The sequence below is a fragment of the Orycteropus afer genome, unplaced genomic scaffold, assembly GCF_000298275.1.
Source record: "Orycteropus afer afer isolate SDZICR_OR568_19922 unplaced genomic scaffold, OryAfe1.0 scaffold00255, whole genome shotgun sequence".
Classification (NCBI taxonomy): Eukaryota; Metazoa; Chordata; class Mammalia; order Tubulidentata; family Orycteropodidae; genus Orycteropus; species Orycteropus afer.
Genome location: NW_006921842.1, coordinates 4,030,339 through 4,046,729, shown reverse-complemented (window position 1 = coordinate 4,046,729; position 16,391 = coordinate 4,030,339). Strand labels below are relative to the sequence as shown.

General features: G+C 40.3%; 1 protein-coding gene across 1 annotated transcript; it reads right to left on the bottom strand.

The window, feature by feature from the left end:
• Nucleotides 1-5,912: 5,912 nt before the first annotated feature.
• TRIM38 (tripartite motif containing 38) lies at nt 5,913-16,127 on the bottom strand. Its single transcript, XM_007949828.1, has 6 exons — nt 15,732-16,127; nt 12,898-12,993; nt 10,762-10,992; nt 9,755-9,777; nt 9,549-9,661; nt 5,913-6,436 (listed from the first exon to the last, which is right to left on the bottom strand). Exons 1-6 carry the CDS (start codon nt 16,125-16,127, stop codon nt 5,913-5,915), a joined length of 1,383 nt encoding a protein of 460 aa, XP_007948019.1.
• Between the last annotated feature and the right edge of the window lie 264 nt (nt 16,128-16,391).

Here is a 16,391-nt window from a genome sequence, read left to right as displayed (position 1 = left end):
TTTGAACCGCCAGCCTTCTGGTTAGCAGTCAAGTGCCTTAGGCACTATGCTACCAGAACTCCTATAGATAAGCACTAGTTTACTGTAAACTTGAACATTCACTGCAGATTAGTAAGAAAGCCCTTGCTTATTTATTTATTTATTTATTTATATGGGTAATCTGCCCCTGCTAACCATGATCTTCCAGGACTTTTCCTGAAATATATCAAGGACAATGGCAGGAAAAGGGTGTGTAACTTCCAGCCTGTTTTCTGAAATCTGGCAACGACAATGCCACGGAAACAGTATGCAACTTTAGTTCCTTGCAGAGCCTCAATTTCCAGGCAGGCTGCCAGAGACAAGAGCCTACCCTCAATCCCAGGCATGGGCCCAAGTGACCCACCAAGGCCTGGCCTGGGTCCTCTGCCTCTAGTCCTGCCTAGATTGTACAGGAGGCCTCAGCCCAGGACAATGGCGTGGGTCCTGCCTCCTCCCCTGATCCAGACTGGGTAAAGGGTAAGTGCAGCACATGACAGCTGAAGGAATTGCTTTTCATTTCTATAGCTGGCCTGTCACCACTCATCTGTCAGTTTGTCATACTGTGGTGGCTTGTGTGTTGCTGTGAGCCTGGAGGCTATGTCATCGGTATTTCAAATACCAGCAGAATCACCCATGGTGGACAGGTTTCAGGAAGAAGGAAGGGGTCATCCACTTCTCAAAGAATTGACCAGTGAAAACCTATGAATAGCAGCAAAACATTGTCTGGTATATTACTGGAAAACTTTATGAATAGCACTGAAACATTGTCTGATATAGTTCGGGAAGATGACGTCCTCAGGTTGGAAGGCACTCAAAATAATTCTGGGGAAGAGCTGCTTCCTCAAAGTAGAGTTGATCTTAATGACATGGACAGAGTAACGCTTTCTGGACCTCCATTTGCTGGTATGGCACGACTCAAAATGGGAAGAAATAGCTGCAAACATCCATTAAAAATTGGAACATAGAATGTATGAAGTATGAATCTAGGAAAATTGGAAGTTGTTAAAAATGAAATGGAATGCCTAAAGATTAATATCCTAGGCATTGGTGAGCTGAAATGAACTGGTATTGGTCATTTTGAATCAGATAATCATACGGTCTACTATGCTGAAAATGACAAATTGAAAAGGAATGGTGTGGCACTCATGGTCACAAAGAATATTTCAAAACCTATCCTGCAGTGATAGGATAATATCCATATGTCTACAAGGAAGACCAGTTAATACTACTATTCAAATTTACTCACCAACCACTAAAGCCAAAGATAAAGAAATGGAAGATTTTTACCAACTTCTGAGGTCTGAAATTGACCAAACATGAAACCAAGATGAATTGATGATTACTGATGACTGAAATGTGAAAGCTGGAAATAAAGAAGACTCATTGGTAGTTGAAAAATATGCCCTTGGTGATAGAAACGATGCCAGAGCTCACATGGTAGAATTTTGCAAGACCAATGACTTACTCATTGCAAGTACCTTTTTCAGCAGCACAAATGGCAGCTATACACATGGACCTGGCCAGATGGAATACAAAGGTATCAGATCAACTACATCTGTGGAAAGAGCCAAAAGAGAACTCAACGTCTTCAGCCAAAGCAAGGCCAGGAGCTGACTGTGGAACAGACCATCAACTGCTCATATGTAAGTTCAAGTTGAAGCTGAAGACAATTAAAGCAAACCCACAAGAGGCAAAATATGATCTTGATTATATCCCACCTGAATTTAGAGACCATTTGAAGAATAGATTTGACACAATGAACACAATGACTGAAAATCAGATGAGTTGTGGGATGATATCAAGAATATCATATATGAAGAAAGCAAAAGGTCATTAAAAAAAAAAAAAAAAAAGGTAAGGAAGAAAAGACCAAAATGAATGACAGAGATTTTGAAACTCGTCCTTGAACTAAGGCAAGTGGAAGAAATGACCAGATAAAAGAGCTGAACAGAAGATTCCAAAGAGCAGCTCGAGAAGACAAAGTAACAACTTATAATGAAATGTGTAAAGATCTAGAATTAGAAAACCAAAAAGGAAAATCATGCTAGGCATTTCTTAAGCTAAAAGACCTAGAGAAAAAATTCAAGCCTCAAGTTACAATATTGAAAGATTCTATGGGCAAAATATTGAATGATGCAGGAAGCATCAAAAGAAGATGGAAGGAATACTCAGAGTCATTGTACCAAAAAGAATTGATCATTGTTAAACTATTCCAGGAGGTGGCATATGATCAAGAACCAATGATACTGAAGGAAGAAGTTGAAGCTTCACTGAAGGAATTGGTGAACAACAAGGCTCCAGGAATTGATGGAATACCCATTGAGGTGTTTCAACAAACAGATGCCATGCTGGTAGCACTTACTCGTCTATGCCAAGTAATTTGGAATACAGTTACTTGGCCAACTGACTGGAAGAGTTCTATATTTGTACCCATTCCAAAGAAAGGTGATCCCACAAAATGTGGAAATTATCAAACAACATTAATATCACACACAAGAAAAACTCTGCTGAAGACAATTCAAAAATGGTTGCAGCAGTATATTGAAAGGGAACTTCCAGAAATGAAAACTAGATTCAGAAGAGGACGTGGAACAAGGGATATCATTGCTGATATCGATGGATCTTGGCTGAAAGCAAAGAATACCAGAAAGATGTCTACTTATGTCTTATTGACTATGAAAAAGCATTCAGCTGTGTGGATCATAACAAATTGTGGATAACATTGAGAAGAATGGGAATTCTAGAACACTTAATTATGCTTTCAGGAGCCTATACGTAGACCAGGAGGCTGTTGTTCAAACAGAACAGGGGGATACTGCATGGTTTAAAATCAGGAAAGGTGTGTATCAGGGTTGTATCCTTTCACCATACTTATTCAATCTGTATGCTGAGCAAATAACCCGAGAAGCTGGACTATATGAAGAAGAGCATGGCATCAGGATTGGAGGAAGACTCATTAACAACCTGCAATATGCAGATGATATAACCTTGCTTGCTGAAAGTGAAGATGACTTGAAGCACTTACTGATGAAGATCAAAGACTACAATCTGCAGTGTGGATTACGCCTCAACATAATGAAAAGGAAAATCCTCACAACTGGATGCTACTTATTGAAGTAGCATCACAATAAATGGAGAAAAGATTGAAGTTGTAAAAGGTTTCATTTTACTTGGATCCACAATCAACACCTACGGAAGCAGCAGTCAAGAAATCAGATGCCATATTGCATTGGGCAAATCTGCTGCAAAAGACCTTTTTAAAGTGTTAAGAAGCAAAGATGTCATTTTGGGGACTAATGTGTGCCTAATCCAAGCCATGGTACTTTCTGTCGTTTCATATGCATCTGAAAGCTGGACAATGAATAAAGATTGAAGAAGAGTTGATGCTTTTGAATTGTGGTGTTGGCAAAGGATACTGAAAATACGATGGTCTGCCAGAAGAACAAACAAAACTGTCCTGGAAGAAGTGCAGCCAGAATGCTTCTTGGAAGCAAGAATAGCCGGACTTTATTTCACCTACTTTGGTCATGTTGTCAGAAGGGACTAGTCCCTAAAGAAAGATACCATGCTTAGCAAAGTCAGCAAAAAGGGGGAAGACCCTCAACAATATGGATTGACACAGTGGCTGCAATGATGGGCTCAAGTATTGCAAGGATTGTGAGGATGGTGCATGACTGGGCAGTGTTTCGTATTAAGGTTTCACTATGAGTTGGAGCCAACTTGACGGCACCTAACAACAACAACATAGCTGGTCCGCATCCCAATTTCTTATTTTATCTTTATTACATCCATCCTTATGGTTTTCAAAGGTTTTACTTTGTTAATTAAGAAAAAAATTATTTAGTTGCTTATTTTGTTATCATTCTTTCTTGTTCAGTCATCTAAGTGTTTAAGGATACTGAAATGCTCTAGGGCCTGCCAACATTAGGGATGCCGCCTGGACAGTATAGACTAGTTTAGCAATATTCATATTGTGTCTTCACTTACCCTGCAGAAAGGTGAGTTTTCTAAGTTCTTCAATGAGTCTGAGGCCCCAGACTTGTGTTAGTGTGCTGGGTCTCTGGGGGTTGAGAACAAATAAGACAGGGCTTCCTTTCTAGGGGAGCTCTGGTGGCATAGTGCCTGAGGCATTTGACTGCTAACCAGCAGGCTGGTGGTTCAAACCCACCAGCCACTCCTCAGAAAGAAGACTGGGCAATCTACTTCCAGAGATACCGCTTTGGAAACTCAAGGAGGAGTCACTATGAGTCTGATCCGACTCAATGGCAGTGAGTTTGTTTGGTTTGTTTTCCTTTCTAAAAAGCCTCTGTGAACATGACTAGAATGCCCAACCCTAGGAATGTTGGTGACTGTCTGACCTCTTCTGTTTCTTCCTTTGGGTAGAGATGAATGCACAGCCATGACTGTGACATTCAAGTATGGCTTTTGCTTTTTAATTTCCTCATGCTTAGAGAGATTCTTTGGAGGGAATTTGCAATTTATTATATGATTGTTTTCCTTGTTGTACTGGATTGTCTGAGGAAGCTTAAAAATTAATGGACATTTGTCCCCTTTATTACCTTTGAGATGAAATAATTATAAAAAAGATGTCAGAAGGCCTTAATGTCAGCAAACCTCAATTCTTGAATCAACTATAAATATGAAATTTAGCAATTTAATGTTTTTTTTCTTGTCATCATTAATGTTGTTTGTGTGTTGATTGATTTCATTGTCCTGCCATTGGGCCACTCTGGTATAATATGGAATGTAGTTTTCAGAACAATCCTCTAGAGATTAAGGCCTATCTAATCATATCTGAATAATAACAAAGACCACCAACAATCATTTCAGCAATGAGTATTTATTAAGGTTTAAAAATATGTCAAGACAGCTGACTTTAGCAGAGTCTGGAAAAAAACTTTTTTTTTTTTTTAACTGAAACATCTTTAACATAATAATACAGTAATAATAATAATAATATTTTGATGTGCATCACAAAGCAGTGCCCGTTTGTTGTTACAAAGCATTGTATGTACCTCAAATTTTTAACATGATAGGCTTTATAGGGCTTGGTTTGTAACATAAAATTCTGTTTGAGAACTGAGTTCCCCATCGGAATTTGTTTTTGCTCTTAACCTCCTTCCCTCTTGAAGCATCTCATTGTAAGCCAACTTTAACTTTTCTTACACACTTTACTTGGTCATTGCCCAGACATCTGCATTTACTACATAATCTAGGACTGCAGCTCAAATTATTAATCAACATTTTGATTTTTGTGCTTTTATCAGTAAAAACCTAGAATCAAACCCACTGCCATGGAATCAATTCCAACTCATAGCAACCTTATAGAACAGAGTAGAACTTCCCCCAAAGGGTTTCCAAAGCTGTAATCTTTATGGAAGCAGACTGCCACATCTTTCTCCCATGAAGCAGCTGGTCAATTCAAACTGCCATCCTTTCAGTTAGCAACTGAGCACTTTAACCACTCCTCCACAAGGGTTCCTTTCCCTCTTATGCAGTAGGCAAAGACAAGTGCAGATTTCTCTCATCCCCGACCTATATACTAGTTCAAATGGCCTCAAACAAAGTGGGAGGACACAGGACTCCTGACCTCTGGGTCAGTCATTGACTTTTCCCTGTGTGACACCCAAGGACTTTTGGAAATCAAAGCCCTGAACCCATTGAAGAGGGCTGGAGAGGAAATGTACAGTAATTGCTATTATCTCACTTTCCCACAGTTCAGGCTGACCGTCTGTGTTATCTTTATAGTCTTTATGTCCATTCATTCATTCAGTGAGTATTTATTAAGTGTACTGGGGAAAAAGCAATAAAGAAAACAGAACAAATCTCTGTCCTCACAAGATTTACGCTATGTTCTCTGTGCCAGTTAAATCAAGAAGGATTTACTTTTTTCCTTACTCATCTGGGGGAGGTAGGAACAAAGGAGAGTACTGATAAACCTGGAAATAGGGCCGGAGAGTATCAAAGAAGGAAGCCTTCGGGAAGGTGAAGATGTGGGAGCCAGTGGTCATGTTATAAAAGGATACAACTCCAGCTTCATAGTCCAGAAAAACCCCTGCAACCAGGAGCTTATCCTCCAGATGAAGGCTAACTGGGGGAGAGCTAAGTGCTATATAACCATTCTTTTTGCACAGCCTGATGGTCCAGAATCCGAACTCAGGCTTCTGGTTCATGCGCTCATCTCTTTGCACACTCTCTATACAAACTCCCAAATCCCACCCAGTTCCTTCTCCCACATCCACTTCAAAGTAGTGTCTTCCTGAGGTGAAGCCCTCACAGCCCATAACACAGGGAAAGAAACAAAATCTCCTGGCAGAAGTGTTAAGATGTTCCTGAGGGCATCCACGAATCACTTGTCTGCGATCCTCAGATAGAATTAGTTCAGGATGAGCTGTATCTGGATCCAGCGTCACACGGACTACAAAGAAAGACAGTTTTTTTTGGTGTTGAGAACACAGTTAATTTTCAATAAAACCAGCCTGTGTTTGAATCCAAGCATTGCTTCTTACTAGCTGTGTGCACTCAGGCAAGCCATTCAACTCTCTAGACTTCAGTTTTGTTAAATATAAAGTGGAAATTGTCATACTTATTGCAGAGCATGGTGGGGAGGAATGAATGAGCTAACATATGTTTGGTGCCAGTAAAACTCCTGGCACATGGTAACTGGCTGATAAATGGGAGTAATAGTAATGTCATTGTCATCATCTTCTTCATCATCATCACTCCTTTAGTCACTCAGAGAACTTAAGGACCAGAACTGACTAGAGCTGATATGGTAACTGTCTTCTCCAAAGCCCTTCCTCTCCCTCATGGGTCTTCCAGTAATCATGGAATATTGGAGCAGGAAGGAGTCCTTCCCTATTTATAAATACCAATACTGAAGATCGGCCGACTCGACGGCAAACAACAACAACAACAACAAAATACTGAAGATCAGAGAAGGAAAGTGACTCAGTGTCATAGATTACTATTGGAAGACCCATAGTTTTCCCCAGACCTCAGCTCTTCTTTTTTACTTCAGATAAGATTCAGTAGGAATTGGTTTAAGGTAATACACCTAGGATCAATATAAAACAAAACAAAAGAAAAGTCACTGCTGTCAAGTTGATTCAACTCATAGCGACCCCACCTTGGTAGATTGCCTGATCTTCCTTCTGAGGAGTGGCTGGTGGGTTTGAACTGCCAGCCTTCTGGTTAGCAGTCAAATGCCTTAGGTACTACACCACCAGAGCTCCCAGGACCAATATTCATAAAAAAATTACATATACATCTGGCTAGAATTAAGTAAGATAGGAAAAATGTGATAAGCTAAAGTGGGATATTGGTCAGCAATGCAATTTTAAAAATAAAAAATTGTAATAGGATGTTTCAACAAGAGAGTTAAGAAACTACTCTGTCACTGGGTTGAACATTGATCAGTTGGACTGTGGCAAGAAGAGGAATCAAGTATTCTAAAATAATTCCTGTGGTGGGTGTTCTCTGTTTATCCCTCCAGACCATTCTTTACCTTTTCCACCCTGGTCTGTGCTAAGGGAGGCTGCTCTCAGTGGACATATCCACCAGTCTTCCTTTCCTTTGGCTTCTGTTTGGTTTAGCCAATGGGAAGCATTAGAAGAAACGATAAGGCAAAAAGCAGCAGACTAAAGAGTATTTAGTACCAAAGTCTCTCCCTATTGGTATGATTTGGAGGGTCTATTCCTCTATCTTGGTTCCAGTTACCTTTAGTTATACCCCCTATACCTGCCACTTGAGGCCCAGGAGAGATGATGTAATAAAGTAACAAAGGAGTTATTTTCAAAAGTGAGGAAGAAAGTAATCTACAAGGAAGAGTAAAGCACCCAGGGCTAGGATGGTGGCAGCCTCACTGTTGAAAATAACTCTTTTATTACTTTGTTGTCACACTTTATCACTAGCATGACCTTACAAAGTTTAGGGTTTTAATTTATATTGCATGAATGATGTAGTAAAATCCAAGTTAAGAAATTAAAGTGTTTAGAGGTTGCTAGGTTGGGCAATCCTACTTCCGTAGTGATACTGCCTCGGAAACCCAAGGAGGGGTCGCTATGAGTCAGGGCCGACTCGACGGCACATAACAACAACAACAACAACAATACTATTTAAAGGATAAAATGTCAATTGGATTTTTATTGTTTATAATTGACATGTACAACAAAAAGATATAAAAGGTTAAAAGTTAAAGGACGAATAACATACTTATATAGCTGCTATAATTATTCAATGATATCAAAAGATATTAAGTGAAAACATGATTAAGGATGAAGAGGGTCACCTCATAAAGATAAAATGTGTAATTCACTAGGAAAATATCACTATTCTAAACATGCATGCTGTAATAGTATAGCCTCTAAATATTCAAATAAAAAAATTACAGAATTACAAAGAGAAATAAGCAATTCTACAATCATCGCTATCATCATGGAATATTTTAAGTCTTCTCTCCATAATTGATAGATCAGTTAGACAAACAAATAGAAAACATGGAGGAATTAAGAAAAAACAAGCCCAATCTTTTAGTCATATATAAACGCCAAAGACTAAGAAGCAGATAATATGCACTTTTTAAAAGTATTTTATTGTTGTTAGCTGCTGTTGAGTTGGCACCGACTGATAGTGACCCCATGCTCAAAAGGATTAGATTGTTGTGACCTGTAGGGTTTCCACCAAATCATTTCAGGGTGGGTAATATTTTGAAGCCAAATCAGTTATGAAAACATTTACAGTTTTCAGAGCTTTCTGAATTTTTTTAATTGTAGATAAGGGATTATGAAGTATAGCAAGTATTGGCACTTAGTTTTCAAGTTGGTAAAATGTGGTTTGGGTTGTGGTTCTAACATTCACCAGTCATGTTATTTGGGCCAAATCCTTAAAAATCATTTGGACCATAGCCCATAATACTCACCTTTCTTGTATTGTTGAGAGTTGACTGAAATAAAATGATAGACATTATGACTGGAGCTGATACCATGAAGTGGCCCTGATTGTGTACCAGGCATTGTGCTAAGGATTTCTACATGCTGATGCACTTAATCTCCATGACAATCCAATGAATTAGGAATATTTAATATTTTCATTGTGAGACAGTTATTTGGCTGGGGCCACACAGCTAATAAATGGAAAAGCAGGGAATTAAAGTGTCTGCATAGGTAACTAGTATGCTATGCCTCCTGTCTGAGCATTTGGACACACTAATAAGGGAGAGTATGACAGCTCCACTGAAAACAACAAAATGACCTCTCTCAGGAACAGGTTATGAACTTGGTTACTGCTTAAGGTCTCTTCCATCCATATAAAAAGCCAAACTCAATATCGTCAAGTCAGATCCGACTCATGGCGACCCTTCCTTGGATTTTGCAGGGGTATCACTACGGAAGTAGATTGCCCAATCTTCCTTCTGAGGAGTGGCTGGTAGGTTTGAACCACCAGCCTCCTGGTTAGCAGTCAAATGCCTTAGGTACTATGCCACCAGAGCTCCTAAAATATACCACTTAGTGATTTTTGAATTCACATACCTTGATAGCTTCTTAGCATTTTCTTCACATCAAAGTAAAGCTCAGAAACATTGCACACAGTGTTAACCTCCAAAGAGAGGGTTTGTGGTTTTTCTAGCTTCACATCCCAGCTCCTAGAATAATCAGAGATCCAAGACTTCTTTAGTGGTGCATTCTGTTCAGCTCTATAGCCCAACCCTCCCCTCCGATATTCATGCAGGACTAACCTGTTTAAAGTGTCCTTTACATCCTATAGAGGAACAAAGACAAAAGGTCAGTGTGAGAACTATTTTATGGGGTTGAGCATGTGGGGCTGTTCTCTAGAAACCCTCCTTCCAAAGAGGTAAAAAGAGGGACCCCAGCCTTAGGTATTAATGAATGTTGGGAGATATTGTTGCTATCCCAGGCCCCTTGGAGACTCACCATGGCAGGATATTTATCAACCTGAGTCTCTTATTTTCCTTTTTAAAGCTATGGGGAGCTGTACTGTTCACAATCACATCCACTTGTTGGCTGCTTGAAGAAGGGGCAAGTTTTGCCCATGCCCCTTTGAGAAGACTTGCTTTTGGTGATCTAACATCCTCACTCAGGAGGATGTTAGATCCATATTGGAAATCTTTTAAAACACAGGTCGTTAGTAGTGAATCCATGCAGTGTCCCTCACTGGGTCACGAATGTGATGGCAGCAGGTGTCACATGGTGATACAATCATTCAACACTTTCAACCCTATAGTGTTCTACTAGTGGGAAGCAGATGTAATAGCCCCCGGTGTTAATCTCTTCCTTCAATTGTATGGAGACCCCATAATGTCTTTGGAGCAAGGACTTTTTAACCACATAAGGGAAAAGGTTATCACCTTGGCTGTCACACTCTATCACCACCACTCACCTGGAAGTGTAGAGGGTCTGAGTGTTAGGGTTGTATGCACAAAGGCCATGGGGAAAATAGTGGTAAAAGTCATGCTAGGTCCTATTGGACTTATCAAACTATGTCTACGCAGAAAGAGTGTATTTTTAGAATTATCACGAGTGTCCCCTGTAGGCTAGTAGAGACCACTGTAAAGACACTGATGCATGTTTAAAAGAAACATTACTTTAAATTTCCCCTGCTAAGGTGCTACTTTTGAATGAGGGAAGTCAGGCATTGCCAGTCTTCCCATCCTTCCTTACCATTCTCCTCTTAATAGCCCAATAACAGACACTTTCTTTTCCTCCTCCAAGCCTACAGCCTTACCTGAAGCAATTCCTGGGGTGAGCCCTGACATTTCTCCCCTAGATTCTGAATATAGCTCCTAAGTTCAAAGCTCTTCCGCTCCAGAATATCTTCATTGTACTCCAATCTTTTGAGAGTCTCCTCTTTTTCTTTCTCCAGCCTCCACAGACAAAACTTCTCTTCCTCACGCAAGAAACTTTGGAGATTCTTAAAGTCAGACTGTATTTTTTCTTTCCGAGCTTTTATCTTCTCCTAGAGACAAGGAAAAAAGCTCGGCTAATGTGCCACTATTTTTCTATGAGTCACTTGAGCTAGAAGAATGTTCCAGGTTCCTTACTGCAGAGTCATGCCTGGGAGGCAAGCACTCAGATGTGTGAGAAGTTGTCCCTGGTTCTCCATAGTCACATTATTTATTTTCCTCTTCTCCTGCTGATGCAGGAGAAGAGTGAGGGTCAGGGTACTAGATAATTTTATCATCGAAGCAAGGCAAAGTTCAAACATTTAGCAATACAATTTTCATTTGGAATGTAAGAAAGTACCTCTGAGTCTGAGGGAAATTCTTGAAGAAAAGATTTGTAAAGAACATCAACAAGACTGCATTTTATGCCAACCAGACTCACAGAAGAGTCCATATGTCTCAGCAGGGGGAGATCTAGGATTGAAATGCTTTTATTTTGGATTAACTGAGAAATATTTATCCATCAGTCCAGGGTCAAATGATCAATTTAATCATTCCCAGGTGTAAGGCTGGCAGAAACAAATTGCTATATCTTATGGAGCTCAATTTCCATTTTGGGGGCACAGAGTCACAATGTCCATTAGTGCTTCCTCAATTCATGCAGAATTTCAATGATAGTGATTTTGTGGTAGTAGTTGTTGTTGTTATGTACTGTTGAGTCGGACCCGACTCATAGTGACCCCTCCTTGGGTTTCCGAGGCAGTATCACTACGGAAGTAGGATTGCCCAACCTTCCTTCCGAGGAATGGCTGGTGGGTTTGAACCACCAGCCTTCTGGTTAGCAGTCAAGTGCCTTAGGCACTACGCTACCAGGTAGAAGAGTTATTAATTTCAGATGAAGTGGAGCTTTTTTCTATAGAAGACCAGGGCAACCTTCACTCTTGCATTGATTAGATTTCCATATATTTTGGTTACAATCAAGTCCCTATCCATTCCCCAAGATCCTGAAAATGAGGGAAGGAAAAGCATCCTCGGAGAAGTAAACTTTGACCCTAACACACAAAGAATCAAGGCAGAGATTAGAAAAGGCCTTTGATAGAGGCAAAATAGACCTGTAGCATTTGACTGCAAGTTGATGGACAATATAAATATTTCCATAAAGGAATGTGTTTGTGAGAATGGGAAAGCTGGCTAGCCATGGGAATATCCTCAGAAACTCCACAGTCCTGTGGTTACAAGTATGTAGATTCTTGCATCAGTTATGCTTCTCATTATATATGAAATGGGTTTCCTATATCAGCCTCATGAGTTTGAGGAATGAATCCCACTTTGGAGTGAGGCTGTATTTAAAATGATCATAAACTTGCACTTTTACCTTCCATTTGGTTATTTGAAACTATAAGGCTGAGAGCTAGATTCTTCACTGTGGTAACTGACAAGCTAACAAAGTTGAGGCCTTTCAACCAGTAAGGTCTTTTGAAGTATTTACAATTTAAATCTAATCAAAGCTGGTTTTACGTAAATGGACACAAATTCTGCTTATGCTGACAGGTATCAGGAATTCTAGCCTACTATTGAAGAACTGAAGGAGCTCTGGTAGCGTAGTGCCTAAGGCACTTGACTGCTAACCAGAAGGCTGGCAGTTCAAACCCACCAGCCACTCTTTGGAAGGAAGATTGGGCATCTACTTCCGTAGTGATACGGCCTCGGAAACCCAAGGAGGGGTCTCTATGAGTCAGGTCTGACTCGAGAGCACATAGCAACAACAACATTGAAGGAAGGGATGGGAAGTAAATTCTTGTGGATGTAGACAACCAGGGGCCACTCAACAAAGAAACAAATAATGGTTTCTTCTTTGGGTGTCAGCTATTTGGTCTGGCTTAGTGAGAATAAACCATCATTATTTCTGCCTCAGTCATACCCTGGCCCTGAGCTCTAAGATGGAAAACAACTTGAGATCAGTAAACTCAGATTCTCACCTTCCATTCATCTATTTGCTTTATTGTCAATTCCTTTAGATTCATACATTCATCATTAAGTTGCTTCAAGTTTGTTATAGCTTCCTGGAGCTTTTCCTGAGGAAAAATTGAGTAAGTAAAGTCAATTCAATTTGCCAATGCTCCATTAGGCATCTTAATTTGTCTATTCCCATGAGAATCCCAGCCCTTCAAGATATGTTATAATAACAGTGTATATGTATTAAGTCTTATAACCATAGGGCTTGGATTGGTGCAAATGACAGAGTCCCTAGGTTAGGCAAATGGTTAAGAACTTAACAACCAAACAAAAGACTGGTGGTTCAAACCCACCCAGAGGTATCTTGGAAGATAGGCACAGTGATCTACTTTTGAAAGTTCTCAGCCTTGAAAACTCTACTCTGCACACATTGGGTCCCCATGAGTCAGAACTGACTCTACAGCAACAGCATGGCTTGATAAGAATGCCAAATTGTATGTGTAGTAACATACAGCATTTGATGGCCTTAACATCCCTGAGCCCTAGGTAGGAATCTTAAGAATCCTATCATTTTTTCTGCAGTAGAAATGAGGTTTAGGTAAGTTTTAAGCAACTTGCCCAAAGTGCTATTAACTAGTCCGTGGCTGACCTATGATTGCAACTTCTATTGACACCCAAGGGTTTAGCATGCATGGAAATTTGTAGTTATTATGGGTGAGTCAGGAGGGAAAGACATGGTGCTGACCAGAGTTACTAGAAACAGGTAATAAAGAAGGAGAGCCCTGATATTTTAAAAAGTAAGGCATCATGAAATCAACCTAAAATTATTTCACACTTACTATATCAAGCTTTTAAAGGGCTCTGGTGGTGTAGTAGATAAGGTATTTGGCTGCTAACCAGAAGGTCAGCAGTTCAAACCCATGAGCAGCTCTGCAGAAGAAAGATGGGATGATCTACTTCCATAAAGATTTATAGCCTCAGAAACCCAGTGGGGGTCACTATGAGTTGGAATCGACTTGATGGCAGTGAGTTGTTTTCTTTTTCTTTCTTTTTTGAATCAAGATTTTAGGTTATTTTTTTGAGAAAAGTTTCTCTCATTTTCATAGAAAATAATTTAAAGCTGAACCACATTGTTAATTCTGGTTCACACTAAAAGAATTGCTCCCTCCCTTCTGTAAACTCAGCAAGTATACTTTTTAAGTTTCCAGCAGTCACAAGGAAGAGACCTATGTAACTAGCAAAAGCCAGTCTTGTTATATACCAAGTGGTATACTAGGCTTTACATATACGAATGTCCTTAAAGCTCAGAACCACCACCTGCCCCCATTTTACAGATGGGGAAATGAAGGCATGAAGTCATTATTTTTTAAGATTATTATTATTATAAAAATAAGATACTAAATAATTTGCCCAAAATTACACATCTAATAATAAGTGGCAGAGTAGAATTTCAACCTAAGCAATGTGACTCCTCAGTCTGTGCTTATAACCATTACTCTGTGCTGCTCCTCTTGTTACTGTGTGTGTGTGTGTGTGTGTGTGGGTGGGTGGGTGGGTGGGGGATAATTAAAATGTGAATATTCACATTAAAGTTGTTAGCTGTTCCATAAAGCTTAAGAAAGAGCCACTGTGTGCTGAATGGTGATCAGTATTGACATGTCCTTATGAAGGATCAGGAGATTTAATATAAAACCACCTCCACTCCATGGAGGAGCTCTGATGGCATAGTGGTTAAAGCATTCAGCTGATAACCAAAAGATCAGCAGTTCGAACCCACCAGAAGCTCTGCAGGAGAAAGATGACACAGTCTGCTTGTGTAAAGATCTACAGCCTTGGAAATGCTATGGGGGCAGTTCTAGTTTGTCCCTGATATCATTCCCTAACCTCTGGCCCCACCCCTGTCAACCAAAACAAAGTGTTCCAGACAGTTTTTTTTTCTGGTTTTTCTTCCCTATGGAAGATGGAAGATGGGGCAATCTACTTCTGTAGTGATACCACCTCGGAAACCCAAGGAGGGGTCGCTATGAGTCAGGTCTGACTCAATAGCACACAACAAAACAACAAGGTCCTTGGGTGGCACAAATTGATTGCACCCAATTATTAACCCAAAGGTTGGTGCTTCACACTCATCCAGTGACACTGTGGAAGAAAGGTCTATGATGTGCTTCCATAAAGACTGCAATGCGATGCAATACAACCACTGCTGTGGAGTTGGATCCAACTCATAGCAACCCCTCCTTGGGTTTCTGAGGCAGTGTCACTATGGAAGTGGATTGCCCACCCTTCCTTCCAAGGAGTGGCTGTGGGTTTGAACCACCAGCCTTCTGATTAGCAGTCAATGCCTTAGGCACTATGCCACCAGAGCAGCCAAGAAAACCCTATGGAGCAGTTCTACTCTGTAAGACATGGGGCCATAAGTTGGAACTGACTCAACGACAACTTTGTTTTTTTAATTCTCTCCTAGAATGTAGGATATCTAAAAGGTGGTGTGTCTTCCTCACCTGTATATTGAGACCCTACCAGATGGGTCCCATTGTGGTTTTTTTGAATTATATACCTAAGGTGAGGCAATAAAATAAGCAGATATGGATTTGAGCACAATATGTTCTAGGACAGGGAGAGGTTCATCCTATCCAGAGTGCAGAGAGATAAGAATCTGACCATTCCATTGAAAGTAGGGATGGACAGTCTGGATTTGATTCAATGAGTACTCATCAAAACTATTTTTCAGAAAAATGACACAGTTAAAACTGTATTTCAGGATCATAATCTTGGATTTCAGAATAAACTATCTCAGGTCTTAGAGAGCAGCAGGAAACCAGGCCATTGGTGATCGTCTCTGACCCCTGACACTCACCTTATACCCCTGCCATACATCTTCAACAAGAACTGTGGTGTGCCCTTTGTGCTCTGGTGCCCGCTCACAGCGCCAGCAGATAAGCTGACCCTCATCTTCACAGAAAAGGTGGAATCGTTCTCTGTGTTCTTTGCATTCCATTTCGTTCATCTCCTTGATGGCCTGAATGAGGTTTCCCAGTTGCTTGTTGGGCCGGAGGCTTGTCATTTGAAATCGGACCCGGCACTGGGGACAGAAGAACCACTTTTGCAGTGGATGATTGTCAGTGAAGTCTATTACGCATGAGCGGCAGTAGCTGTGTCCACAGTTGATGCTCACTGGGTTATTCATCAGGGATAGGCAGATGGCGCAGGTAGCTTCCTCCTTCAGCTTTTCAGTAGGTGTGGATGTGGCCATGGCTTTTATTTTAAAAGTCTAATAGTGGATCTAGAGGCAGAGATGAAGCAGCTAGAATTTTCTACAGTGATGGAAATACACCTCACATGAGCCTCTGTGTGATGAGTTGGCTGCCACTGGCTTCCACAGGTCTTAAAATCTTCTCTCTCGAGAGAAGAAATGGATCAGAATCTAGAAGATGTCTAAACATCTATCTGTGTTGTCTAATATGGTAGCCATTATCACACGTGGCTACTTAATTTAAATGAAATAAAATTAAAATTC

Excerpts from the sequence above, each read along its gene's own strand:
- TRIM38 (XM_007949828.1), bottom strand. The coding sequence starts at position 16,127 with ATGGCCACATCCACACCTACTGAAAAGCTGAAGGAGGAAGCTACCTGC. Across the intron at positions 10,993-12,897 it reads AGCAAATAGATGAATGGAAG|GAGAAGATAAAAGCTCGGAA; the intron begins GTGAGAATCTGA and ends CCTTGTCTCTAG. Across the intron at positions 9,778-10,761 it reads CACCCCAGGAATTGCTTCAG|GATGTAAAGGACACTTTAAA; the intron begins GTAAGGCTGTAG and ends GTTCCTCTATAG.